The sequence below is a fragment of the Salvelinus namaycush genome, chromosome 16, assembly GCF_016432855.1.
Source record: "Salvelinus namaycush isolate Seneca chromosome 16, SaNama_1.0, whole genome shotgun sequence".
In the NCBI taxonomy this organism is placed as follows: domain Eukaryota; kingdom Metazoa; phylum Chordata; class Actinopteri; order Salmoniformes; family Salmonidae; genus Salvelinus; species Salvelinus namaycush.
Window position 1 is genome coordinate 7,334,541 of NC_052322.1, and position 26,585 is coordinate 7,361,125.

Genomic DNA, 26,585 nt, shown 5'->3' on the forward strand with positions numbered 1-26,585 from the left:
CATCCATTTTATTATCCAATGATTGCACATTGGCTAATAGGACCAATGGTAAAGGCAGATTACACACTCGCTGTCGGATCCTTACAAGGCGATCTCCATCTCTTCTTCATGTGAATGACAGGGATTTGGACCTTGTCGATTGTCTGAACTAAATCCTTTGCGTCCGACTCGTTAAAGAAAGAATCTTCATCCAGTTCGAGGTGAGTAATCACTGTCCTGATATCCAGAAGCTCTTTTCGGTCGTAAGAGACGGTGGCAGAAACATTATGTACAAAATAAATGACAAATAACTCCAAAAAAAACACACAATAGCACAATTGGTTAGGAGCCCGTAAAACGTCAGCCATCTCCTCCGGCGCCATCATCATCATAGATGATACCGATCTGAAGAAATCCAATGTTCCTGTTGTGTGATAGGGGCTTCAGTGGACCACCACCACGGCTGTAGCTTTTCTGCTCTCACCTCATCTCCACACATCTGAGACTCCCCATAGAGTTAAAGACCAAATGCTCATGGTGTGATGCACTCTACTACAGACAACTGTGGTTTTGTGCTTCAAATAATTCTCAGTTTCTGCCCTGCAACACACCGACTCTCTTTTGTTAGCAATATTTTGTAGTCAAGCTTGAGTACAGATAAAGACCGCTATTATGTGGATACATATGGGACTTCCAACTTCTCAGTAGAAGCCTTAGCACTGTGTGTTCCCGTGAATTTATTTAGTTCTCGATCAAGTTAACAAGAACCCATTCTCTGTCTGTCTTTTACTGAAGTGAAATGGATAGGCATAATAGTTTTTTGTTTTCTAAAAAGAAAATGTATTTCAACAGTCATTTCATTTGAAATGTAGATCAATGACATCATATAGTACGTCCCTCTTATGTTCGACTCCCAGAGAATGCAGCTCCGTAATTAGGTTCCAGCATAGCATGACCACTTTACAGGAAAGAGAAAGAGAGGAATGGCTCCAAATTGAATTCATGTACACATTTGATCCAGTGATAGAGAACATAATGAATTTGAAGCTCTGAAGGTGCCTCAACCTACTCTAAGATTGCCTCGATTCGTCTACTGATTTTCTGCATCACATTTCAAGTCACATTTTATTTTAAGTCCACTATCACAACGTCTCAACATGCTTTACAGAGGACAATTAAACATTAAAAACAAGAAACAACAATGTCCCTCGTCCATTTTGCAGAGATGTGCAAGGTGGAGTGCAAGTTCAATGGCGTGTGCCAGGTGGAACGTCTAGGCGTGCGCTGCTCCTGCGAGCCTATCCAGTGCGACGGGACCTACAAGCCGCTGTGCGGCAAAGACGGACGCAGCTACGTCAACGACTGTGAGCGGCGACGGGCCGAGTGCCTGGCTAAAGCCCACATCCCCGTCAAGCAGCAAGGCCCGTGTGGTGAGTCAGGTCCTCTAGGGGAGAAGCCTCTGGTCTTTCTCTCTCTGTCTCCCTCTGGTTGGCTCCTCCTGTCCTGTGTAAGTACTGTATGTGTGTTTGTTCTGTCTGTCTCTTGACTTGTCTGTGGTGGGAGGGGAGGTGAAAAAGCGAAAAGACAATAAGTTACCATGACCACCACGTTTCCATTCATCCCCCATCTACCTCATGCCCGTCACGCTCCGCCATCACGTGACACATGAAACACAACAGCCTTCATGTTTCGTTCATGTCCTCCTACCTTCCCGGTAGTGCCAGTCTTCCACTTCAATGGTTTCTCTCTCTCTCTCTTCACAACACAAATTTGTGTCTCGCCTGTCTGTCTCCGTCTGTCTCTTTTCTGTCTGTGTGGCTTCCTTTTTCAACAGGTATTCTTTCTATTTCAGTGCCTCTGTCTGTCTGTCGGGACACACCCCTCACTTCAGCAGGGGAGAGTTCAACCTTTGACCTCTGATGGACACTGACCACTTGGGGGGTCAGAGACTCTCCTCCAATTGGACTAAACAGGGGTGGTTGTCTTTCTCCTTTCTCTTCCTCTTTCTCTTTTCTCTTTCTTTTTATTTTCCCTTTCTCGCTCCCTCTCACTCTCTCTCTCTCGATAACGGAGTAGTACGTTCTCTCTCCCAACACTCCAAGCTGTCGCTCTTGTCTCTCCTCTGTGCACCCTCCTTGCAGCCCTACTGTGTCTGCGGGAGGAAGAAAGCATCCGTCCGTGAGGTTGGGGAGCTCCTCTTCTTCCCAGTGCTGTGTTTTGTTGTGTTAACCCCTTTCCCATCTCCCAACCCCCTTTTCCCTCAACCCTCAGCCTATGATGGTTCCCTGCTACCCTAGCATGGTAGACTGCATGTAGACCCTCCCCCCTGCCCTATGCCCAACCTCTCCCTTGCCACCCAGGCACTGACTTTAGTTATGCCCAATGCCTATAAGTGCCTGCTGACTAGGTCTCTCAACTTCATATAATCAATTGACTAGGGGTGTTTGTAGATGTAGAATTAGATCAGCGGTGGGCAAACTATACCGCTGTGAAGGCCATCTGGCACAGATGCAGGCTTTTGCTCCTGCCAAGCAGTAACACACGCGATTCAGCAAATCAAAGCCTTGATCGAAAACTACGATGAGTTGATTTTGTAGAATCGTGGGTGTGTTACTGCTTGGCCAGAGTAAAAACCTGCACCCACAGTGGTTCTCACAGGGTATAGATAGTCTACCCCTGATGTAGAGTGTCTGCATTCGATAGACGAGCTAAATGTGGGGCCACAGTCGTTCTGTTGCAAAACTCCTCTCTAGTTCTCCTCAGACAGATATCTCTATCTCACTCCGGTTGGTTATCTGAATACTAAGTTGTACTCGGCGGGGTGACGTTGAAGCATGGCTTCGCAGTATCATGGTGCAACTCATTAGCATAGTTTTTTTCTCATCTCTTCCCCTGTCTTTTTGTCACGCATAAATTAACATGTGAAATGTCTGCCGTGCTTATGTTTTTTTATTTATTATTTAATTATTTCTGACAAAGTAAACGGTCACCATTCTTTTCGGCGTATTTTAGCCCGGTGGCGAGTTACAGTACGTTTTTCAACGCGTTTCTATTGACATTTGCATATTTGCTTGACGACGTGATGACGTGATGAGTTAGGAGATAAATCTCCTTTCAGATTTAATTCAACATCAAAAGGAGAGGAGTGAGGTGCCGGGGCTGTTGGTTTAGTTGTGGGGGGAGTATGTGTGAGAGGGTGTGTGTGTGTATGTTTGGGTGTGTGTGTGTGTGTGTGTGTGTGTGTGTGTGTGTGTGTGTGTGTGTGTGTGTGTGTGTGTGTGTGTGTGTGTGTGTGTGTGTGTGTGTGTGTGTGTGTGTGTGTGTGTGTGTGTGTGCAGCTGTTTTGTATGTGACGGTGTCTGTGTCTAAATGGCCTCCTTGTCACGAAGCGATCAATAGCACAATCAGAGGACAGGTTACAGTTACAGCTGTGCCACGTGGCAGGCAGCAGAGGACACGCTATCTCTCATCACTGTGACCGTGGCAGCCATTGTCTCACACCGTACTTCCATCCTAACCACAACACACACACTCCACAAAGGAGCTTGAGTCATCCTTACTGGGCCAAACCACATGCCACCTCTGGGAACCACAGTCCCCTGCTAACTTCAATGGCAGTCTAAAACATACTTCAAATCACTTACTGTACATCAGAACTGTATAGTGATCGCAAGCACACACACACACAGTGCAGAAGAGAGGGTCCCTGCTGTCCTTTTTCATCTATAGTCCTCCCATCCAGCTGCTGTTCTGGCGTTCATGGTGTGTGTACAGTCTTCTACATGCACCCCAATAAGCCTGAAGTGGTTCAGTCTCCATCGTCTGCTGAATGGAACTGGCCAGCCTTTTGTCACTTCCCGAGAGCTCTAAGAGCGTCGACCGTGGGATGGATGGAGAGCGAAAAACTGGGACGATGGGGTGCCATGGCTGTCGCTAGCCCAAACCCACACACACTCCTCTCTTATTGGGCGTGAGATGGCGCTAGTTTATCGATCAGTCACGCCACAAGCCATATGGAGGGCTGAAAATATTTCCATGTATGACACCTAATCGTGAGTGTGGTGACAACCCCCCTAATGTGACTGTCATCCGCCCTTTCACTCTTTGTATCCCTCAAGGGCCACTTGTCCCCTATGGGGGGGGCCACAAACGTCCCTAATAATACTGGACACAACCAATGTTCCCTCTAAGCTGCTTGTGCTGCAACGTTCAAGCCCGAGACCGTTGCGCTGCTCCCCTGGGACTGCTGCGCAAAGCGCAGAAGAAATATCAGCCCACGGAGAGAAGCACCAGATTGAACTTAACTCAAGTTTGTTGAGTTTTTCCTGTTAGTTAACACTATCAATGTTTCCCTTTTAATGTGGCAATTGTGATCGAATCAACACAATAGTTGCCACTTTCAATGTAGCATACCAAAACAAACTACTCAGACCGGTGCGGCATAACCAATCACAGCTGCAGTAGGCCTATATGCAAATAGACCATTGCCATATATGGATCTGTGCCATTTACTTAGAACTGGACTGTGTTTACAGCTGTGGTCATGAGTAGATGCGTTTGTTTTGAGATCAAAGCAAGAGCTGCATGTAACCACGTGTTCGTTTTGTTTATATTATTTTGCTGGTTAGTGAGTTATTAGCACAGTGATAGATCATTTGTAGTCAGCAATAGTGGAGTGATTGCTTCCTACAAGAGCACAAAACGTCTACGTTTCTAGACATCTTTGAAAAGCTAGTCAGGTAAAGAGCTTTTTTTTTGTCTTAAAGGGGCAGTGTTGTATTTTGAGACAGGCTTGAATAAGCTAAGTAGCAGAGGGTAGCATCATTTGTCTGATTCTCTGTAGTAATGGTATGGGAATAATAATGCATTTTATTTTGTAAAGCGGTTTCTTGCACCAAACGACCCAACAACATTTTCAGTCACCTCCTTGTCTGAAGGACAAGTGGATAAACAGGTTAATGTCAAGCCCTGCATGTTTTTTTTCAAAAGTCTCATGGAATGTAGGTCTACATTGAACACCACACATTGGCTGCTACTGTAGGCTGAATGATGTAACAGCTCTTTCCATGTTAACTTGTTATGGGATGTATTATCTCCATTGTTTTTGATGGTAGGCAACTCTGGTAGGCCTACATTATGATCACATAGCCACAGTAGCCTACTTGACCACTGTTAAAACTGTAACTTAAAGCGGGTACAGCCTCAGTGTTCACAGTAAACGTGCGCTGGGAGTTGCAAAACATTTCCACAACGTTCAAGACCTGAAATTTGGTCAGTGCCACAAAAAATTTGAGGAGCATTGGACACAACCATCTTACAAGCTGAAAAAGACAATGCGGCCCTGTTTTGATTTATAAGCCCATATGGTCTTCCACAGGAACGTGTTCGAGGTCAGTCTCTCATGAGACAGCCACTTTAAAGATGAATGGCGGTGGATTGTGAGTGGCCAGGTCATAGCGCTCCCCAGGTGCTCAGATGAAAAAAGTCCAAGGGGCTTAAGATGTGTCTGCCTTAACCCAGAGCGCTCAAAGAAAGCTTTTACTGCTGCGAGACAGGGACACATTAGATGGTACAGCGGATCACAGACAGACACACAGACAGACAGTGAAGTACTTAGTCAGATGGTTAGATAATTGGTTTGAATACCATTTGAGAGCGGTGCAATATTGTCTCATTGTTTGTGTGTGTGTATGTGTACATGCGTATGTGTGTGTGTGTGTGTGCACATTCACACACGCACCTCCTCCCGGAGGTTAACGGAGAATCACTCAGCCAGAGAGACATTGTCATTGACAAAGAGCTTCGGCGAAGGAGGAGAACTGGGGAGAAAAGTGCGCCTACGGTGACACCCTGTATGACTGTAAGTCGCTTTGGATAAAGAAGTGTCTGCTAAATGGCATATACACAAGCCTCTCCGGTGAATATTTATCATTTGCATGTTTATTTGATTAGCATCTCTGCCATGCGACAACACTAGTCGCTGGCTGTGATTATGCTCATCAACAATAATAGGCTGAGTAGCTATTAAACCCAGCGAGGACCTCCAGTGATGTTTGGTAATGAATCTAATTAGTGTAGTTGCTCTGGGAGTCAGGTTGACGGTATGGCAGGGGTACTAGGGATTATATTTAACGTGGCCCATAGCGGACTGAAGTGTGTGTGTGTGTGTGTGTGGTGATGAGGGTGTGTGTGTGTGTTTCAGTAGTGGCAGAGTTGCAGCAGTCACCAGGCCTTATGGGTATAGCAGGGTTCTGCTTTGGTGAGCCACCCCTCCCCTTACCCTGTCTGTTGCACCCCTCCCTCCCTCCCTCCCTCCCTCCCTCCCTCCCTCCCTCCCTCCCTCCCTCCCTCCCTCCCTCCCTCCCTCCTCTTCCTCTCTCACAATGTATGTGTTGTGTGCCTTCTGTGTGGACCACCATGCCAATGATGCCCATCTGCTGTTTGGTGGCCTGCTTTACCTTCCTTCCTCTCCTCCACCTCTCCTCTCTCCTCTGTACATATACACGTCATGAGATGGAGGAGCTCATCTTTGTACAGTGGTTCTTCCTTTAAAAGTTACGAGCTTATGCTGCAACAGTTAGTGGTAGATGGTGGCATTCTGTCATTATACCACACTATCACAAGGGGGAGTTAGAACCCTGATCTATTGGTAGTCTAAACTGTGGCACAAATTTACTTTTCGTAAATGAATGGAGGTGTTTTCTTCTCTGGCACTAGAGTCCAGAATCAGGCAACCACAACAAACAACTGTTGGTGGTCCTGGAGTTAAGAGATAATTTGGATAAATTCAATGGGGGAATTTCACTTCACATGTGGACTGGCGATTTTCCAAAAATAGGCACGGTGGGCTTTTGGTATCTCTCCCTCTAAAAACAGAAATAAATCATTCCAAATAACAAACTGCCTTTATTTACAAATTAGTAAGAATGTTTCACCCCAATTTCAAGAATGGCCTTTTTCCCTTTATTCAGATTATAACCGCTGACTTTCGGTTATTTGAAAACGAAATCATCTCCAAAATATTGTTATTTTTTAATTAAACAAGCCATAGAAAGTTTCAGTTTAAACCACCAGAAAATACAGAACAAATAATACAACAAATATTGTGGTTAAACTCAAATGTACTAATTGATAAAAATGTATCAATTGGAACCTTTATCAAGTGGAAGGGGGGAAAAGTAAGGAACTTGTCTGTCGGAAAATTGTGATAAATAAAAATATATACCAGTTTCATTTAAGGATCAGAAAATTGACAGCTGTGCCATGTAGATTGCAATATAGTTGGGAAGAGATTTTCGATGTACCGATTCCATGGCACATGGTTTATGAATTCACACGCAATGAATGGGAATACTATAGGAATAGTATACTATGGGAATAAATATCACTGATTGGCAGAAATATTGGAATAAAGTAGGCTAATGAAGGCAACACATTGTTCCTTACTGGAACACCAAAAGTCATCCAATTGTTATGATAGGATTTGGAGCAATAGCCAACCTGCGTGTGGTCAACTATTTCAGAACCGTTTCGCGCTGCTCTGAGACAAGCATGCGGACTGGTCTTGATAAATCAATGAGATTTTTATTTTCACTGAATCTCCGTTTGGGTATTGGTTAGACTACAATTAGGGTGTGGAAATGTTAGGATAATTTAGCTTTTCACTCGCTGTCACTTAGTAGCCTACTCCCAACCAGTCACATTGTACAGCGCCATATTTTCCTTACGGAAATCCTGAGGGTTACGTTTTTCGTTTTTCTTGGAATAGAATGGCAACAATGGCTGACACTTCAATAACGTGCCATAGTATCTGCGGCAGCCAGCAAGCTGTGCTACAGTATGACAACTTTTAAAGGAAGAACCATTGTATGTGTTCCCTCATTGTTGTCTTTCTCTGTCCTCATTTACTTTCGCTTTTTCTATATTTCTATATTTCCCTTTTTATTTTCCCCTCTTCTCCCACCCCCCTCTCTCTCACCCTCTGTTTCGCTGTATTTCACTTCATCTGTGTTCCCTATGTTGTCTGGTAGAAGATAAAGCGTGTTTGGGGTTTTAAAAAGCAAGTGGAGGACTAAGGTGTTTGGTTTTATCCCCTTGCAGCCATTACTCTGTGATAAGTGCTCCGTAGCAGGGAAACAGGGCCCGCGGGCCTTCCTTTCACTCTATGCTAATATTTATCCTTTTCTCTCCCGTTCTGGCACCTGTTTTAATATGTTCCATAAATGTTTTCACTGCTAGCGAGACACGGGTGGCAGCCCACCCCCCCTCCTTGCAGCACCGACAAAACTGAGTAATGACGCTTCCCATTGGCTGCTTCTCTACAATGGTGGCACTGACACCCGCCTCTCCCTCACCCGATTGGCTACTGACAGCATGGGGAGAGCTTTTCTCTGATTCTTATCATGACATTGGGAGTAATCCTGAATTGGACCAGGGAGCAAGGAAGATTCCAATCTACATATGCATGAGTAGGGAGATGCTCTACCGCAAAAATATAATCTCCCTGCTTTTACATCCATATGTACAGTGTTGAACCGTATATATTACCCACGCAAACACGGCTAAGAACATGACACTCCATCTCTCCTGGCTTATATACAGAACGCCTGCCGAGTGCATTCAGCTCGCCTCTAAATCTTGACTAATGTGACAGTTTAGTGAGAGAAGGGAAGAGGCAACGCCCCTCTTGGGGAGAGACGGGCAGCGGAACATTTGACGTTGTGAGGGGGGGGTATACAGGTAGCAGAACGTTTGTCAGTGGGTAGGCCAGCGGCAATTATGGTTCTCTAAGCAATCCATGGTGCTGCATACTGCATACTAGCAGCACCCCAGAAGCCCATTTCATCTGACAAGAGTTGTAATCCCCCTGGTTTTAATCTCGGGGATGGCAACTATAAAATATCAGACTAATTAAAAGCAAAAGGAAAGCAGGGGAGCGAAGGGAGGGAGCATGGCCTAGACTGGTGGGAGAAGGGTACAAAGCGGAGGCAGAATTCAGACTCCCAAGTCGCCACTTCTGAGACAGAAACATTGTCCTTTCGTAGAGAAGCCACTGGGGTTTCTTTACTTCAGCTAGGAGCAGAATTATTGATCAGAGGAGAGTTACTCATCTCTAAGACCACTCCTGCGGCGATGCACTCACTTACAGCCATCTCTCCACAGCACACCTTTTTCACTCACTTCTTTGATTACGTTTGTGGCACCCTGGATCTTACACACACACCATTGTCTTGTCTCTTTCATCTGAGAAACACAGAGGGAACATTAAATAGTATGTGTGCATTTGATGCTTGTATGCGTGTGTGTGTGTATGTGACTGACTACTGCAGCCTCCCAGTATATGTCCCGCTCTACTGAGGCATATGACTGCGAAAGCTCCAGTCCTTGAACAGCACATCCACCACTACCATCACTACCCAGGCCTCCGGGATGGCAGGCTGCTGTTTCCAAGTCTCCCTCACTGTTTCTGAAGGAGAAAAGGCGCTTTCAGTTCCTTAAGATTATTTTTCCCGACTGAGAATATGTAAGCCATCTCAATTACCAAAGCCGGGTATAAGGGCTGCTGGACATTTCTCAAAGTCTCTAATCTTACACTCTCTCTGCTCACTAAGATTATTTCACCGAGAACTGTGGGAGTTTTGCTTCTTCTATTTAATAAATCTGGAAGAAAAAATGTGCCTCCAGAAGGATTGAGCATTAAAGAATAAAGAGCTTTTTTGATTCTTTTCATCTTATTTTTTGGTGTAGAAACAAAGAGAACCAGGGACAAAAGCGTTATCTGAGGCTGCAGTTGCATGTTACGGAGCCGGGCTTTGGGAAATGGGTCGGTGAATCCATTTGAAGGCCATGAGTGTGTGTGTGGATTGCCCTCTGTTTCCAGCGCTACATACACACAGTGAGAAAAGAAATATCAGGCAGAATAGCTTTTTCTGAAGCCTGGCAAAATTAGGCACAGTTCCACTACTTACATATTTACATGCCAATTTCGCAGCTCTTTCAAACCACCGGCGTTCCCACAACACAGAAATCAATAGCAGTGTTCCACTGCTTAAGCCGCAACATTCCAATTACAAAAACTGAGAGCCTTGTCTCCTCGCTCATCCTTGCACATGATCTGTTTAGATTTGTTCAATTATGGTCGCCGGTGGGCAATGCTCCTCCTCACACCAGTATCAGCCAGGCCCTTATCTTGTTGTTTTGCTGTTCTCTTTTTCTTCAAGTGCCGAATCAAGGTTGGCTTTCTTGTCCTGTGAAGAGACACGATCACACTGACGACAGCCTAACAGCCTGAACGTTTGTTCTGCACCTGTTGAAATAAAGAAATAAGCATAGGATAACTTAGAAACGTTCTTTGTTGTGTCGGGGCCCTCTACATTGCAGCCAAACTACACCCCAACATGGACACAATGGTGAGCTGGCAAGCCACCACAATCCTGAGATTTTAGACATGATGCTATCAAACTGCTACATAGGGCCTCTCTCCCTAACAGTTCGAGATGACGTCACTGGTATTCCATGGGCGAGATAGCGCCCACATAGGTAAATTGCCTTCTGCTATCTGTTGATGATTGTACCAAGAGCGCAAGGCTGAGGCTCAGGGGAGGGGAATATTAAGAGTATTAAATGCACCTGTGCTTTCAAAATGAAACGGCAGTGATTCCTTAAACGGAGCGCCTGTCAAGATGCTAGTCTAATCCCATAATAATCCGGGTAATGACAGCACTCCCTCGCGCTCGCTGGGAAGCCGCGGATCAAATGCATCCTCGCATCCTCTTTCCCTGGCTTATAATCTTTCTCCCTAACGGCCGACATGCCGCGTTATGCCCCCACCCACAAGACATGCCAATGAGCCTCCCTCGCAGGGCTTCGACACTCTGCATAATTCTCCTGTCCGCTTGGCTAGACGAGGACATACAGTACGTCACAGTCTCCTGAGGCCTTGGGGTTTCAACTGTCAATCCGTTCCACCCACCCATTCAAGAGAATGAGCAATCTGCTGATAATTCAATTTTAATGCCAACTCTTGATACATGTCCCAAACAAAACCGGCCTTCGAGTCAGAAACTCAGTTCCCTTAACCCAGGTATTAGAAAACATTGTACCATGAAACTTTTTCAAACCGTCAATAAGGCTAAAATGCTCTGGGACCCTCGTTCCAAGCCTAGAGGAATATTTGGAGGTCATCTGAATATTTATAGCGTTATTTCTAAGATTGAACAGGTAGAACATTTATTGAGCGACTCTAATATAGATTTTTTTCTGTTTCTCTGCGATATGGCTGAAGAAATCTTCTCATATTTCTGCCTTTAATGTCCCTGGATATTCCATATTCAGGAGGGACAGGGGAGAGGGCAGAGGGGGTGGATTGCTTATGTACATGAAAGATAACTTTAAATGCAATCGTATCATATGGAAACATGCCAATGACATTGAATGTATGGGGCTGAATGTCTTCCTCTCCCCTCATATGTCTCCCACTATTATTGGATTATATCGACCACCAACATCTATCTCGTTTTATGACCATCTAAATGCCATGCTTAAAGAGTGTGATCATAAGAAGGAGTTCATCTTCATGGGTGATTTCAATATAAACTGGGGAAACAAAACTTGCAGGAAAAAACTCACAGATTATTTCAACCTGACTCAAATAATACAAGGTCCAACCAGAGTAACACAGTCATCCCAGACTCAAATTGATCTGGTGTTTACTAACAGACCTGACCGAATAACTAAGTCCATTAACTTACTAACTGGCATATCTGGAAGTATGCTTGGGGTCATTGTCCATTTGGAAGACCCATTTGCGACCAAGCTTTAGCGTCCTGACTGATCTTGAGATCTTGAGATGTTGCTTCAATATATCCACATCATTTTCCCCCCTCATAATGCCATCTATTTTGTGAAGTGCACCAGGCTGACCACAATGTTACATTGGTGGTTAGAAAGCTCACTAAAAAGACATTTAAATGTGCAACAATACTAAAAAATCCTGAAAATTGAGCAGAGTAACTACGATGCAGCTGTAAGTCAAATTGACTGGTCTGATCTGTTAAAGCTTGGTCGCAAACGGGTCTTCCAAATGGACGATGACCCCAAGCATACTTCCAAAGTTGTTGCAAAATGGCTTAAGGCCAACAAAGTCAAGGTATTGGAGTGGCCATCACAAAGTCCTGACCTCAATCCTATAGAACATTTGTGGGCAAAACTGAGAAAGCATGTGCGAGCAAGGAGGCCTACAAACCTGACTCAGTTACACCAGCTCTGTCAGGAGGAATAGGCCAAAATTAACCCAACTTATTGTGGGAAGCTTGTGGAAGGCTACCCAAAACGTTCGACCCAAGTTAAACAATTTAAAGGCAAATACTACCAAATACTAATTGAGTGTATGTAAACTTGTGACCCACTGGGAATGTGATGAAAGAAATAAAAGCTGAAATAAATCATTCTCTCTACTATTATTCTGACATTTCACATTCTTAAAATAAAGTGGTGATCCTAACTGACCTAAGACAGGGAATCTTTACTAGGATTAAATGTCAGGAATTGTGAAAAACTGAATTTAAATGTATTTGGCTATGTGTATGTAAACTTCCAACTTCAACTGTATATGACCTTTTCTTCCTCTGGAGGCTGCCAAATTATATATGCATGCTATGATTTTCTCACATCTGAGATATTGCCTCACATGCTGGTCACAAGCAGGAGCTACTATTCTGAAACCAATTGAATCACTCAACAAACAAAAACGTATGATTTTTGATAACAAACCAAACAGTTACCACCATTGTCATATCATTTACAAACATAATGTATTTGGTCTGTATAGCTTTAAGCAGTATGTAAACTCAGCAAAAAAGAAACATCCCTTTTTCAGGACCCTGTCTTTCAATGATAATTTGTAAAAATCCAAATAACTTCACAGATCTTCATTGTAAAGGGTTTAAACACTGTTTCCCATGCTTGTTCAATGAACCATAAACGATTAATGAACTGGCACCTGTGGAACAGTAATTAAGACACTAACAGCTTACAGACGGTAGGCAATTAAGGTCACAGTTATGAAAACTTCGGATACTAAAGAGGCCTTTCTACTGACTCTGAAAAACACCAAAAGAAAGATGCCCAGGGTCCCATCTCATCTGCGTGAACGTGCCTTAGGCATGCTGCAAGGAGGCATGAGGACTGCAGATGTGGCCAGGGCAATAAATTGCAATGCCCGTACTGTGAGACGCCTAAGACAGCACTACAAGGAGACAAGATGGACAGCTGATCCTCCTCGCAGTGGCAGACCACGTGTAACAACATGTGCACAGGATCGGTACATTCGAACATCACACCTGCGGGACAGGTACAGGATGGCAACAACAACTGCCCGAGTTACACCATGAACGCACAATCCCTCCATCAGTGCTCAGACTGTCCGCAATAGGCGTCCGGAATAGGCTGAGAGAGGCTGGACTGAGGGCTTGTAGGCCTGTTGTAAGGCAGGTCCTCACCAGACATCACCGGCAACAACGTCGCCTATGGGCACAAACCTTGGCTGAGAAGCAACCAGACATATGAATAGTCTCAGGATACGTTACTGTTGGCAAGACACAGGATTGATGGTAGCGCTCACCTTGTCTTCTCCGGACAAGCTTTTTTCCGGATGCCCCAAACAATCGGAAAGGGGATTCATCAGAGAAAATGACTTTCCCCCAGTCCTCAGCAGTCCAATCCCTGTACCTTTTGCAGAATATCAGTCTGTCCCTGATGTTTATCCTGGAGAGAAGTGGCTTCTTGGCTGCCCGTCTTGACACCAGGCCATCCTCCAAAAGTCTTCGCCTCACTGTGCGTGCAGATGCACTCACACCTGCCTGCTGCCATTCCTGAGCAAGCTCTGTACTGGTGGTGCCCCGATCCCGCAGCTGAATCAACTTTAGGAAACGGTCCTGGCGCTTGCTGGACTTTCTTGGGCGCCCTGAAGCCTTCTTCACAACAATTAAACCGCTCTCCTTGAAGTTCTTGATGATCCGATAAATGGTTGATTTAGGTGCAATCTCACTGGCAGCAATATCCTTGCCTGTGAAGCCCTTTTTGTGCAAAGCAATGATGACGGCACGTGTTTCCTTGCAGATAACCATGGTTGACAGAGGAAGAACAATGATTCCAAGCACCACCCTCCTTTTGAAGCTTCCAGTCTGTTATTCGAACTCAATCAGCATGACAGACTAATCTCCAGCCTTGTCCTCGTCAACACTCACACCTGTGTTATCGAGAGAATCACTGATATGATGTCAGCTGGTCCTTTTGTGGCAGGGCTGGAATGCAGTGGAAAAGTTTTTGGGGATTTCAGTTAATTTGCATGGCAAAGAGGGACTTTGCAATTAATTGCAATTCATCTGATCACTCTGCATAACATTCTGGAGTATATGCAAATTGACATCATACAAACTGAGGCAGCAGACTGAAAATTAACATTTGTGTCATTCTCAAAACTTTTGGCCACGACTGTACAAGTGTCTGGAACTCTATTGAAGGGATGCAGCACCATTCTTTCACAATAAATTCAATCATTTGGTGTTTTGTTGATGGTGGTGGAAAACTCTCTCCGGGCACTGCTCCAGAATCTCCCATAAGTGTTCGATTGGGTTGAGATCTGGTGACTGAGACGGCCATTGCATATGGTTTGCATCGTTGTCATTCTCATCAAACCATTAAGTGACCACTCATGCTTTGTGGCTGGGGCATTGTCATCCTGGTAGCCAAAATAGTGGCCTGAAATCATATTTATACATGACCCTTAGCATGATCGGATGCTTATTACTTAATTTACTTAGGAACCACACCTGTGTGGAGGCATCCCTCATTTTGTCAAGTTTTTCCATTATTTTGGCAGTGACCTGTACATCTAACCTCAACAACAATTTTGATGAAGAATTGATTGGGGGGTTGAAGAAGGAAAAGGAGGCAATGATGATGAAACAACATTAGCTGGATCACTTCAGATCACATTGTCGTCTACATGTTTCTTCCTCGTTCTTCCCGATCCTGACCCACTTCCCAACTCGCCTGGCAGTGGCAGAACCGGCACCACACGGAACGCCATCCCACTCCTCCCCTCAGAAGCCCAGGCAGTCTCTTTGCTAACCCCCAATTTAATGAAGTTATAGGTTGTGTCACATCCGGCCATGATTGGGAGTCCCATAGGGCGGCGCACAATTGGCCCACTGTCGTCCGAGTTTGGCCAGGGTAGGCCGTTATTAGAAATAAGAATTTGTTCTTAACGGACATGCCTGGTTAAATAAAGGTTAAATGTAAAAAATTGTAGTGGAGCGGCCGGAGAAGAGAGTGGCATGAATACACCTTCTCTCTGATGTTCTCCCTCTTCTTCATATTTGTCTCTGCCCAGGAGCTGGGCATTATTAAGCAGAGAGCTCTCTTTTTTTTCTTTTTTTTTTCTTCTATCCACGTAGCGATAGCTCGCTATTAAGCAGAGAGCTCTCTTTTTTTCTTCCCTCCCTCTTCTATCCACGTAGCGATAGCTCTCCTTCTCTCTCTCTCTCTCTCTCTCTCTCTCTCTCTCTCTCTATCTATCTATCAGTGAGATGCAAATGGCCTCATTTGAAGAACGGCATGCTTGGAAACATAAATTAATCAGTGCCTGTTTACTTCCCCATAAATAGAAAAAGACAGTTATTTCCTACCGTTTCTTGCCAATTTTCTATCCGTGCCACAAGTCTATGGTTTTTACCCATGTACCTTAGGGTGTGGGTTTCTCATACAGAGTGGTCAGTCACCTGTAATTGGCTCTTACAATGTGCTCAGACATCTCTGATTGGCTCATACAGAGAGGTCAGTCACCTCTGATTGGCTCATACAGAGGTGTCTGCCACCTGTGATTGGCTCATACAGAGGGGACAGGGCCAATGAGATTACCTGGAGGGAGTTGATTTATACAGGTAGTATCAATCAAGTACTATGGATGAGAGTCTGGTACATGTTCAGACTTGACCATAGGTTTGTGCAGGTACAAAAAAAAAGGGGGGGGGGGGGGGGATTAGCAGTACTTTCACATTGACCCGCCAACCCCCTTTTTTCAAACCTCCTGATCCTCCATCAACCTCTACTCTCTTTTTAACCTATGCCGAGTACCCCACTCTTCCTGCCTTTAGCCCCCGCCCCCCCATTTTCAGCCCCTAACCCCTCAATTCCCATCCTTCTCCCTCAACCTTTCTCACCGCTCCCTCACCCCCATCAATGCTAACCCCAATTGTCTCCCATCTCAGATCTGCACGCGCCCAGCCCGTGCCTGGCAAAGGCCTGCGAGTTTGGCGCTGTGTGTGTGGTGAAGAACGACAAGCCCGTATGTGAGTGCCCCGAAGCCTGCATCCAGACACCCGACCCAGTGTGCGGCAGTGACGGCCACAGCTACGGCAGCCAGTGCGAGATGAGGGCCTCGGGCTGCGCCCTGCAGAGGGAGATCCACATCCAGCACCGAGGGCCCTGCGGTGAGTACCAGACTATACTATGCCGGACCATGTAACCTGACCAGGAAACAGGAATAACTCTGGGCCCTAGGGTATAAGGTCATGTGATGTGGTCAGGGAAAAACTCCTGGTTTTAAAGGGATACTTTGGGATTTTGGTAATGAGGCCCTCTATCTACTTCCCCAGAGTCAGATGAACTTGTGGATTTGTTGTCTCTGTTGGAAGGAAGTTGCTAACTAGCTTTAGTGTAATGACTGGAAGTCTATGGGTATCTGCTAAAGCCTGCAATTTCCCTATTATTGACCTTTCTTGTTGCAGATGCAATCTACTTCCAGTGGGAACAGCCATGCTCCTACTGTTTAAATGGTGACTGAGTCATGAGTCTTTGTCTGCTCTCGAGCACCGGGGTAAAAATATCCTGGCTTCCGCAAGCACTCATTTCGTTGCCTGTCTTCTTTTTCTTCCCTAAAGTCTGGTTAGTCCGCTTGTTAAATCATCACCCGTTTGTCGAAGTAAGCTGTGATTCAATGAGAAATTAACAGGCACCGCATCGATTATATGCAACGCAGGACACGCTAGATAAACTAGTAATATCATCAACCATCTGTAGTTAAGTAGTGATTATGTTAAGATTGATTGTTTTTTATAAGATAAGTTTAATGCTAGCTAGCAACTTACCATGGCTTCTTGCTGCCCTCGCGTAACAGGTAGTCAGCCTGCCACGCAGGCTCCTCGTGGAGTGCAATGTAAGGCAGGTGGTTAGAGCGTTGGACTAGTAACCGGAAGGTTGCAAAAATGAATCCCCGAGCTGACAGGGTAAAAATCTGTAATTCTGCCCCTGAACAAGGCAGTTAACCCACCGTTCCTAGGCCGTCATTGAAAATAAGAATGTGTTGGAAAAAAAAAATCCATGTCCAAAAATACCCATTACCGATTGTTATGAAAACTTGAAATCGGCCCTAATTAATCGGCCATTCCGATTAATTGGTCGACCCCTAGTCTGAATACTTGCCGTAGGCACTGTGAACTCATTGATATGACCCTGGGAGAACTGCAAACTGTTCTTCAGGTCCTGGACACCTCTGGTCAGATCGTCCATTATTTTATTAGTTGACTACTCCAGTATTTGGACACAACACTTGAAGCTATGTTCTTGTTGTTGTAACTGCTTGTATAACTCTTTTTGCTCGTTTAAAAGATCCTTCACCTGTGATATAGAGACACCGTTGTCCCCAACGGTACTTCCATCGCCTTTGGTCTTTGTCTTGCTAGTAACGTAGGCTACGCTGTTCCTCCTCACAGTTCCAGACAGGGCAGGTTGCAGGGCAGATGGAAACAGCAACAAAGAACAGTGATTCAAACAGTCACACTTCCGGGGCAATCCGTGGTCCTATCTGCAAGGGCTGTGGGCTGTGTACAAGCTGCTAAGGAAACCTGGCTAGCGTGACAGCTAGCTAATGTTAGTTAGAAGCTAGGCTAGCGTCTGTGCCAATAAGGGAACAATGAGCTACTAATAATACAGAGTAATAGAGATGCCTGAGGCCATTTATCAGCCATTAACACAGACTGCCAATAACTTAACCACTGTTAGTCCCCGTGTACAGTTACATCTGCCACCACCAGCACACAGAGAGAGATTACATTTGCCTGGCTTGGCTTACGCTAGCTCTCCGCTTGCTCTACCCCCTGTTTCAACTCGAGTTTCATGTTTAATCCATTGCAGTGTTGTTGGCAGGGGGGCCAATGTGACTCCACTATTATTTCCTCCCTTCCAAATTGGAATCTATGTTCAATGGGAAATGGAGCAAAAGGAATGTTTGAGCCGGGTGGGCAAACTCAACTGTGTTCATGCTGGCAGCGTTAGGTAGACAGGTCTCGTCGTGGCGCCGCCGGGGGGTAATGAATAGTCTTCATTTAAAAAGGCGAGGAAGAAGCGGGCCTCGCCATGTTTGTGTAATACAGAACACACACACACACACACACACACACACACACACACACACACACACACACACACACACACACACACACACACACACACACACACACACACACACACACACACACACACACACAAAGCACTATGGATGGCAGTGAGTCCACACAGAAACAGGAGTCAGCGAAACAGGGCAATAAAAGTGGCAGGCAGGAAGGCAGGCAGTGCTTGGCGAGGCCTGCTCAAGGAATGATGATGGTGATCTGGTTTATTCTGGGCTGTTTGCACTGCTTTACACAAGCCTCTTCAAACTCCATTGAGTCATCACCTCCCTCTGTCTCCACTATTATCTGGCTTAATTATCACGGCCTGTTCATATCACTGGCATACTGGGGGGGGGGGCCTTTATAGGGGATGGGAAGTGTGTGTGTTTGCTTTTGTCTCACGTGGGTTTGAATGCAGAGACAACCTGTGTGTGTGTGTGTGTGTGTGTGTGTGTGTGTGTGTGTGTGTGTGTGTGTGTGTGTGTGTGTGTGTGTGTGCGTGCGTGCGTGCGTGCGTGCGTGCGTGCGTGCGTGCGTGCGTGCGTGCGTGCGTGCGTGCGTGCGTGCGTGCGTGCGTGCGTGCGTGCGTGCGTGCGTGCGTGCGTGCGTGCGTGCGTGCGTGCGTGCGTGCGTGCGTGCGTGCGTGCGTGCGTGCGTGCGTGCGTGCGTGCGTGCGTGCGTGCGTGCGTGCGTGCGTGCGTGCGTGCGTGCGTGCGTGCGTGCGTGCGTGCGGCATATATGCGTGTGTGGCCTATATGCATGGTCATAATTCGATTTTTCTTTTAAAAAAAGATTGAAAAATTGTGCTAGGGGAAATAGTTATCTTTACTGCTCCGGTGCCGTCCGATAGTGAGAAGTTACATCTTTTATTATTCTGTTGTATTTCCTCCTCCTGAGTGGCGGGTGACCTTGTGTATCTGGCTGGCTGGAAGAGGCAGAGACACGCATGCTAAAAGACCACAGAAGGATATCAGTCGCTCCGAAAGGCACTTTCTATATATAGATGAGAGGAGAGAGAAGTCATTTAGAACAGAAAAAAACGTGTGTTTCACAGTTGCTGCAAACAAGACGTACTTTACTAGTTGGCAATTGTAGATCATATAATATGAGAATATAAGCAGGCAACAGAGCGGGAGAGACATGAGAGGAGTGGGGAGGTAGTGAAGTTAAAAGAGGAGAGGAGGGACAGAGTAATAGTAATAGAGCAGGGCACTGGGAGGTCGGCTGGGGACTATTTTATCGGCTGGGCCATTTTAGAGCCCTTCACGAAACAAACGTCTCTCTTTCTCTTCATGTTAAAGAACTGCCCCTCCCTGCATCCCTGGTTGTAGCTTGTGTCTCTCGGACTATTATTACTGGTCTGAGAGGATGTGTAACGTTCTGAGGCTGGAGAGGCTCTTTACCTTTTATTTCCCCCACCGTCTGGCTCTCTATCCATCACTCCAAACGTCTGTGTCCTCAAGGCCACTTTTTACAACCTCCCCTCCCCCCGTCAGACACGTCGCCCCACCGCGTTAATGCTGTTAGTGCTAGCTAGCAAGGCCCTATCTATACAGCCAATAAGGCAGTCCGGTTTGGTCCGGCTAGCTGGATGTGTCCTGATCAGCCGACACCAACGACCGGCAGCACTGGCTGGAACAGAGGGAACGAGACAGAGCCAGAGGAGGGAGATAAAGAAGGGAGGCCTTTTTTGGGACATGGGCCCTGATAAAGGACGACACTCGCCGTGATTTATAGCCCTTGGGTCCGGCGCGCCGGTGTCACAGTGATGCATTCTCCATCACCGCTGGCTGCCACCTCAACCACATTTTATTTTTTGGGCGCCTGCATTTATATTTTAATCTGGGGGCCTCTTGACATGACCCAGATCATCCACTGAAACGTGTGCAAAGTCTGCAGGCCATCTGGGGGCCTCTTGACCAGCCTTTCGAAGGGGGTAAAAACATGGCATCATGGTAACATCACGGTTGTGGTTCTATCTGTCCCCTCTCTCTTTCTCTTACTCACTAACTCACTCACTAAATTCCCTGACACACATACATACACACACACATTATCTTTATCTCCTCATGTTACCCATACTGGTCTTATGTACTCCCTCAGACCTTAACTCTCTCCTACCTGTCTCCCTCCAGACGAGGTGTGTGCCAACTGTTCATTCGGGGCGATCTGCGACGGGCAGTCGGGCAGCTGTGTATGCCCGCAGGAGTGTGTGGAGTCCCACCAACCGGTGTGCGGCAGCGACGGCTCCACCTACGACAGCGAGTGTGAGCTCAATGTGCGCGCCTGTACCAAGCAGCTTGACCTGCGTGTGCTCGCCCAGGGAGAATGCAGTGAGTAATGCTTCCACCAAGTGTGTGTGCTGCGTCTGTGTGCCTGTATGTTCCTACCAGCAGTGTGGTTGTACAAATATACTATATAAACGCAACATGCAACAATTTCAAAGATTTTACTGAGTTACAGTTCACATCAGGAAATCAGTCAATTGAAATAAATCAATTTGGCCCTAATCTATGGATTGGAAACACAGATACTGTTGGTAACAGATCCCTTTTTTTAGGTAGGGTCGTGGATAAGAAAACCAGTCAGTATCTGGTGTGACCACCATTTGCCTCATGCAGCGCGACACATCTCCTTCGCATAGAGTTGATCAGGCTGTTGATTGTGGAATGTTGTCCCACTCCTCTTCAATGGCTGTGTGAAGTTACTGGATATTGGCGGGAACTGGAAAGTGCTGTCGTACACGTCGATCTAGAGCATCTCAAACATGCTCAATGGGTGACGTGTCTGGTGAGTATGCAGGCAATGGAAGAACTGGGACATTTTCAGCTTACAGGAATTGTGTACAGATCCTTGCGTCATGGGTCTGTGCATTATCATGCTGAAACATGAGATGATGGCGGCAGATGAATGGCACGCCAATGGGCCTCAGGATTTTGTCACGGTATCTCTGTGCATTCAAATTGATAAAATGCAATTGTGTTCATTGTCTGTAACTTATGCCTGCCCATACCATAACCCCACTGCCACCATGGGGCACTCTGTTCACAACGTTTACATCAGCAAACCGCTCGCCCACACGACACCATACATGTGGTCGGCAGTTGTGAGGCCGGTAGGACGGAATGCCAAATTCTCTAAAACGACGTTGGAGGCGGCTTATGGTAGACACATGAACATTAAATTATCTGGCAACAGCTCTAGTGGACATACCCGCAGTCAGGATGCCAAATGCATGCTCCCTCGAAACTTGAGACATCTATAGCATTGTGTTGTGTGACATTTTAGAGTGGCCTTTTATTGTCCCCAGCACAAGGAGCACCTGTGTAATGATCATGCTGTTTAATCTGCTTCTAGATATGCCACACCTGTCAGGTGGATGGATTATCTTGGCAAAGGAGAAATGTTCACTAATAGGGATGGAAAAAAATGTGTGCAAAACATTTGAGAGAAATAAGCTTTTTGTGCATATGGAACATTTCTGTGATCTTTTATTTCAGCTCATGAAACACGGGACCAAAACTTTACATGTTGCGTTTATATTTCTGTTCAGTGTTTATGTCTTATTAAATTAATGTACCTGTATCTCTGTATTTTAGCAAGCATATTCTTTCTTCATGATTCCACTGCATAGTCACCTACAACCCTTTGTATGTGCGTTTACAGAGACGTGCGGCAGCGCTGTGTGTGCCTGGGGGGCCCAATGCATACAGAACAAGTGCGAGTGCACGCAGTGCCAGGGCCAGGCTTTTTCGCCTGTGTGTGGCAGCGACGGCATGACCTACGACAACACTTGCGAGCTGGGCTTGGCATCCTGCGTCCTCAAGAAGAAGATCGAGGTGGCCAAGCTCGGCAGCTGCGAAGAAGGTAGGCATTAGGAAAAATAAACTGTTTTTAATCATATTTCTTTCCATTGACTTTTGTCATTGTCCACTTTGTTTTGGTAGCTACTGTTGATAGCTGGTGATGTTGATCAATCCCTATTGATACTGTAAGTATCTCCCATTGTCAGGAAAAAACAAAACTTGTGGTCACTACTGATCGGGAAGAGAAAATGGAAACTATGAGACAGAGAGTGCTTTTTAAACATGACTTACTTCAGAAGTAGCAGCCTAGTTCACAATGTAAATCCTTTGTGGAGCTGCTCTCCTCTGTCCTACTAGCACTGTTCCAGAGGGTCTAGTGCTCCCCTCTGTGACAATCAGCTCTCTCTCGGTTTCTTTGTCACCGTATGGTTGTCATGCAGACAACGTCAGCGATAGTCCCTTGTGGCCAGACGTAGTCACCGTCACCGAGACTATCGGCATCGTCTGAGGAAGTGTGAACGCGGAGCAGGTTTCACTTGCCAGAAATGATGAGAGATATGGAGAAGGGGAAAATAGACAGGGAGACAATTGAGAGATGGTGAGTTGGAAAGAGGGGGAGATAGAGATATAAGGATGGGTAGAGAAAGAACTAGATGGAGGGACTGAGAGATGGACAGAGGGAGGAAGGGGGTAAATGGGTGAGAGTAGTCTGTCCTGGGTTTTTTCTCTCTCTCACTGAGCCATTATCTACTCTACTGTATACGGGCAGCTCTGCTCGCCAGCTGGTTGTGGTCGATTTAAAATAATCTCATTGACTGAATTGAGTAACATTTTGTATGTGTAGCAGAAAGAAATGTGCCATGATACACAGACACTGCACATATAGTACACACGTGCGCACACACACACACTGCCCCATATCGTCATTATAATCACAAGCAGCACCTATACTATATACACACACATTCAGAGACACACACACACACACACTGCCCCATAGCATCATTATATGCACAAGCAGCACCTATACTATATACACACACACACACACTCAGACACACACACACACACACACTCAGACACACACACACACTGCCCCATATCGTTTTTCCATGCCTTGTCACCGTTCCTCTTGCCCCTGGAATAGATAACTAACCCACAACCGTCCTTTCAACTAGAAGCCAGGGCTTTGTAGCTTAGTACCGGCAGAATTTTCCAACTCCGGCGAATTGAATGAGTGATTTATTTGTTTATTTAGACCCAACTTAAAAATCGTATTCATTAGTCACAAGGAGAAATGGAAGTGTTTTCTCCCCATTTTATTTAGTGGTAATGAAAAATGACAGTGTCCCCACTGTTGGCTGTACGGGGGAATTTATCACCTGTTTAATTTCACACTCGACTAGGCCCGGGCTCAGCTTCATTGTCGACACTGACAAAGTGGCAAGTTAGCATAGTGCATCACCTTGGGGTCCCGGCCCATTTTAATTGAATACACATTTACTAAACAGGATTATGGGTGAGGATATCACACGGTGATGCACTATCCACCCACCAATATGGAGTGAAAAAGAGAAAAGAGCTCATCAAAAGAAGATCAGGGGCTTTATCCTCCTTCGCAGCATCCATCCATAACCAGCGCTTGTATCTATCTATCCAGCCTAGAAACTTTACCTTTTTCTTTCTCTCTCTCTTCTCCCTGCTACTCCATCCTTCTTTATGTAGCGGGGGTTTATTTGGATTCACATCCTTCAGCAGCAGTCTGTCTGAGGGGCTGACAAATGGTGCGAAAACAAACACAAGTCCGGAGCAACAAGCCACCAGCGTGTCTGGACTGACCAAGGCCACACTGTTTTCGATTCCCCCTAATACACTTCAAAACACACACACAGACGTATGACGTAGTGGGGGGAAGTCTATATAGTTACATACAGTGGTGGAAAAAGTACACAATTGTCAAAATTGAGTCAAAGTTAAGATACCTTCAAAGAAAATTACTCAAGTAAAAGTAGAAGAGACCCAGTAAAAGTCTAAAAGTTTTTGGTTTTAAATATCAAAAGTAAATGTAACTGCTAAAACATACTTACAGTTGAAGTCGGAAGTTTACATACACTTAGGTTGGAGTCATTAAAACTTGTTAGTTTTGGCAAGTCAGTTAGGACATCTACTTTGTGCATGACACAAGTAATTTTTCCAACAATTGTTTACAGACAGATTATTTCACTGTATCACAATTCCAGTGGGTCAGAAGTTTACATACACTAAGTTGACTGCATTTAAACAGCTTGGTAAATTCCAGAAAATTATGTCATGGCTTCAGAGGTTTCTGATAGGCTAATTGACATCATTTGAGTCAATTGGAGGTGTACCTGTGGATGTATTTCAAGGCCTACCTTCAAACTCAGTGCCTCTTTGCTTGACATCATGGAAAATCAAAAGAAATCAGCCAAGACCTCAGAAAAAAATTGTAGACCTCCACAAGTCTGGTTTATCCTTGGGAGCAATTTCCAAATGCCTTAAGGTGCACGTTCATCTGTACAAACAATAGTACGCAAGTATAAACACCATGTGACCACACAGCAACCATACCGCTCAGGAAGGAGACACGTTCTGTCTCCTAGAATGGAATGTACTTTGGTGCGAAAAGTGCAAATCAATCCCAGAACAACAGCAAAGGACCTTGTGAAGATGCTAGAGGAAACAGGTACAAAAGTATCTATATCCACAGTAAAACGAGTCCTATATCAACATAACCTGAAATGCCGCTCAGCAAGGAAGAAGCCATTGCTCCAAAACCGTCATAAAAAAGCCAGACTATGGTTTGCAACTGCACATGGGAACAAAGATCGTACTTTTTGGAGAAATGTCCTCTGGTCTGATGAAACAAAAATAGAACAGTTTGGCCACAATGACGATCGGTATGTTTGGAGGAAAAAGGGGAAGGCTTGCAAGCCGAAGAACACCATCCCAACCTGGAAGCACGGGGGTGGCAGCATCATGTTGTGGGGGGGCTTTGCTGCAGGAGGGACTGGTGCACTTCATAAAATAGATGGCTACATGAGGAAGGAAAATTATGTGGATATATTGAAGCAACATTTCAAGACATCAGTCAGGAAGTTAAAGCTTGGTCACACATGGGTCTTCCAAATAGACAATGACCTCAAGCATTCTTCCAAAGTTGTGGCAAAATGGCTCAAGGACAACAAAATCAAGGTATTGGAGTGGCCATCACAAAGCCCTGGCCTCAATCCTATAGAAAAGTTGTGGGCAGAACTGAAATAGCATGTGCGAGCAAGGAGGCCTACAAACCTGACTCAGTTACACCAGCTCTGTCAGGAGGAATGGGACAAAATTCACCCAACTTATTGTGGGAAGCTTGTGGAAGGCTACCCGAAACGTTTGACCCAAGTTAACTTCTTGCGACTACAGGGGGTGCTGTTCCGAATTAGCATTTTGTCGTCTCCAAATTAAACTGCCTAGTACTCAATTCTTGCTCGTACAATATGCATATTATTAATTCTATTGGATAGAAAACACTTTCTAGTTTCATACAAAGTTGGAATGATGTCTGTGGGTGACCCAGAACTCTTTCTACAGCGAAATCCATGACAGACAGTGAAAGGTCTGAGAGCGAAGCTCTGATTTCAGATCAGTTTTAAAAGTCTGTGTCTATCCTATGGAACGACACGAACTGCACCCGCCTTCCCCTGGATGTCAGTAACCAATGAGAAGTGGAATGGGCCTTCTGCGTAGCTCTCAGAGGTTATAAAGGACCAAGGAGTGAGGGTAGCCCCCCTTTCGACGCTCGCCTTTACGCAGGAAGACACCTCCGGATGCCATTTTCAAAGGCTCGGTTATCAACGTAAAATGTATCCGTCTGTAATTTAATTCGATATAGGACTTAGAAACATCATAAGGTAGTTAATTTAAACCGTTTTATAGCAATTTATATCCGTTTAGTGCGATTTTGATGCATTTCTATGTGAAGCACCGGGCACATTTCGGGGTCCCGGTCGAACGTTAGCGGGCATTTAGACGGACAAAGGACATCTTTCGACCAAAAGAAGATTAAACCCAAGAAAGAATACATTGCCCAAGAATCTGATGGAAGAACAGCTCAAAGTAAGCAATATTTAATATGATAAATCGTTGTTCTGTCGAAATATTTTAAACGCATATTTCGCCATTTTGTTTGGTATCGCGTCACTTGGCGAACCCTGTATTGAAAAGTAAGGATAATTTTAAAAATGTAAGTCAGCGGTTGCATTAAGAACTAATTTGTCTTTCGATTCCTGTCAACCCTGTATTTTTTAGTCAAGTATATGATTAGCTTTCAATTAAACTAGAT

General features: G+C 45.4%; 1 protein-coding gene across 1 annotated transcript in view; it reads left to right on the plus strand.

Annotated features, from left to right (window-relative positions):
* LOC120060868 (agrin-like) overlaps positions 1 to 26,585 on the plus strand; it is a 376,729-nt gene that overhangs the window by 242,540 nt on the left and 107,604 nt on the right. Inside the window, exons 7-10 of the mRNA XM_039010276.1 lie at positions 1,205 to 1,409; positions 16,251 to 16,472; positions 20,567 to 20,764; positions 22,098 to 22,298. Coding sequence (XP_038866204.1) covers positions 1,205 to 1,409; positions 16,251 to 16,472; positions 20,567 to 20,764; positions 22,098 to 22,298 — 826 coding nt within the window. The remainder of the gene's footprint in view (positions 1 to 1,204; positions 1,410 to 16,250; positions 16,473 to 20,566; positions 20,765 to 22,097; positions 22,299 to 26,585) is intronic.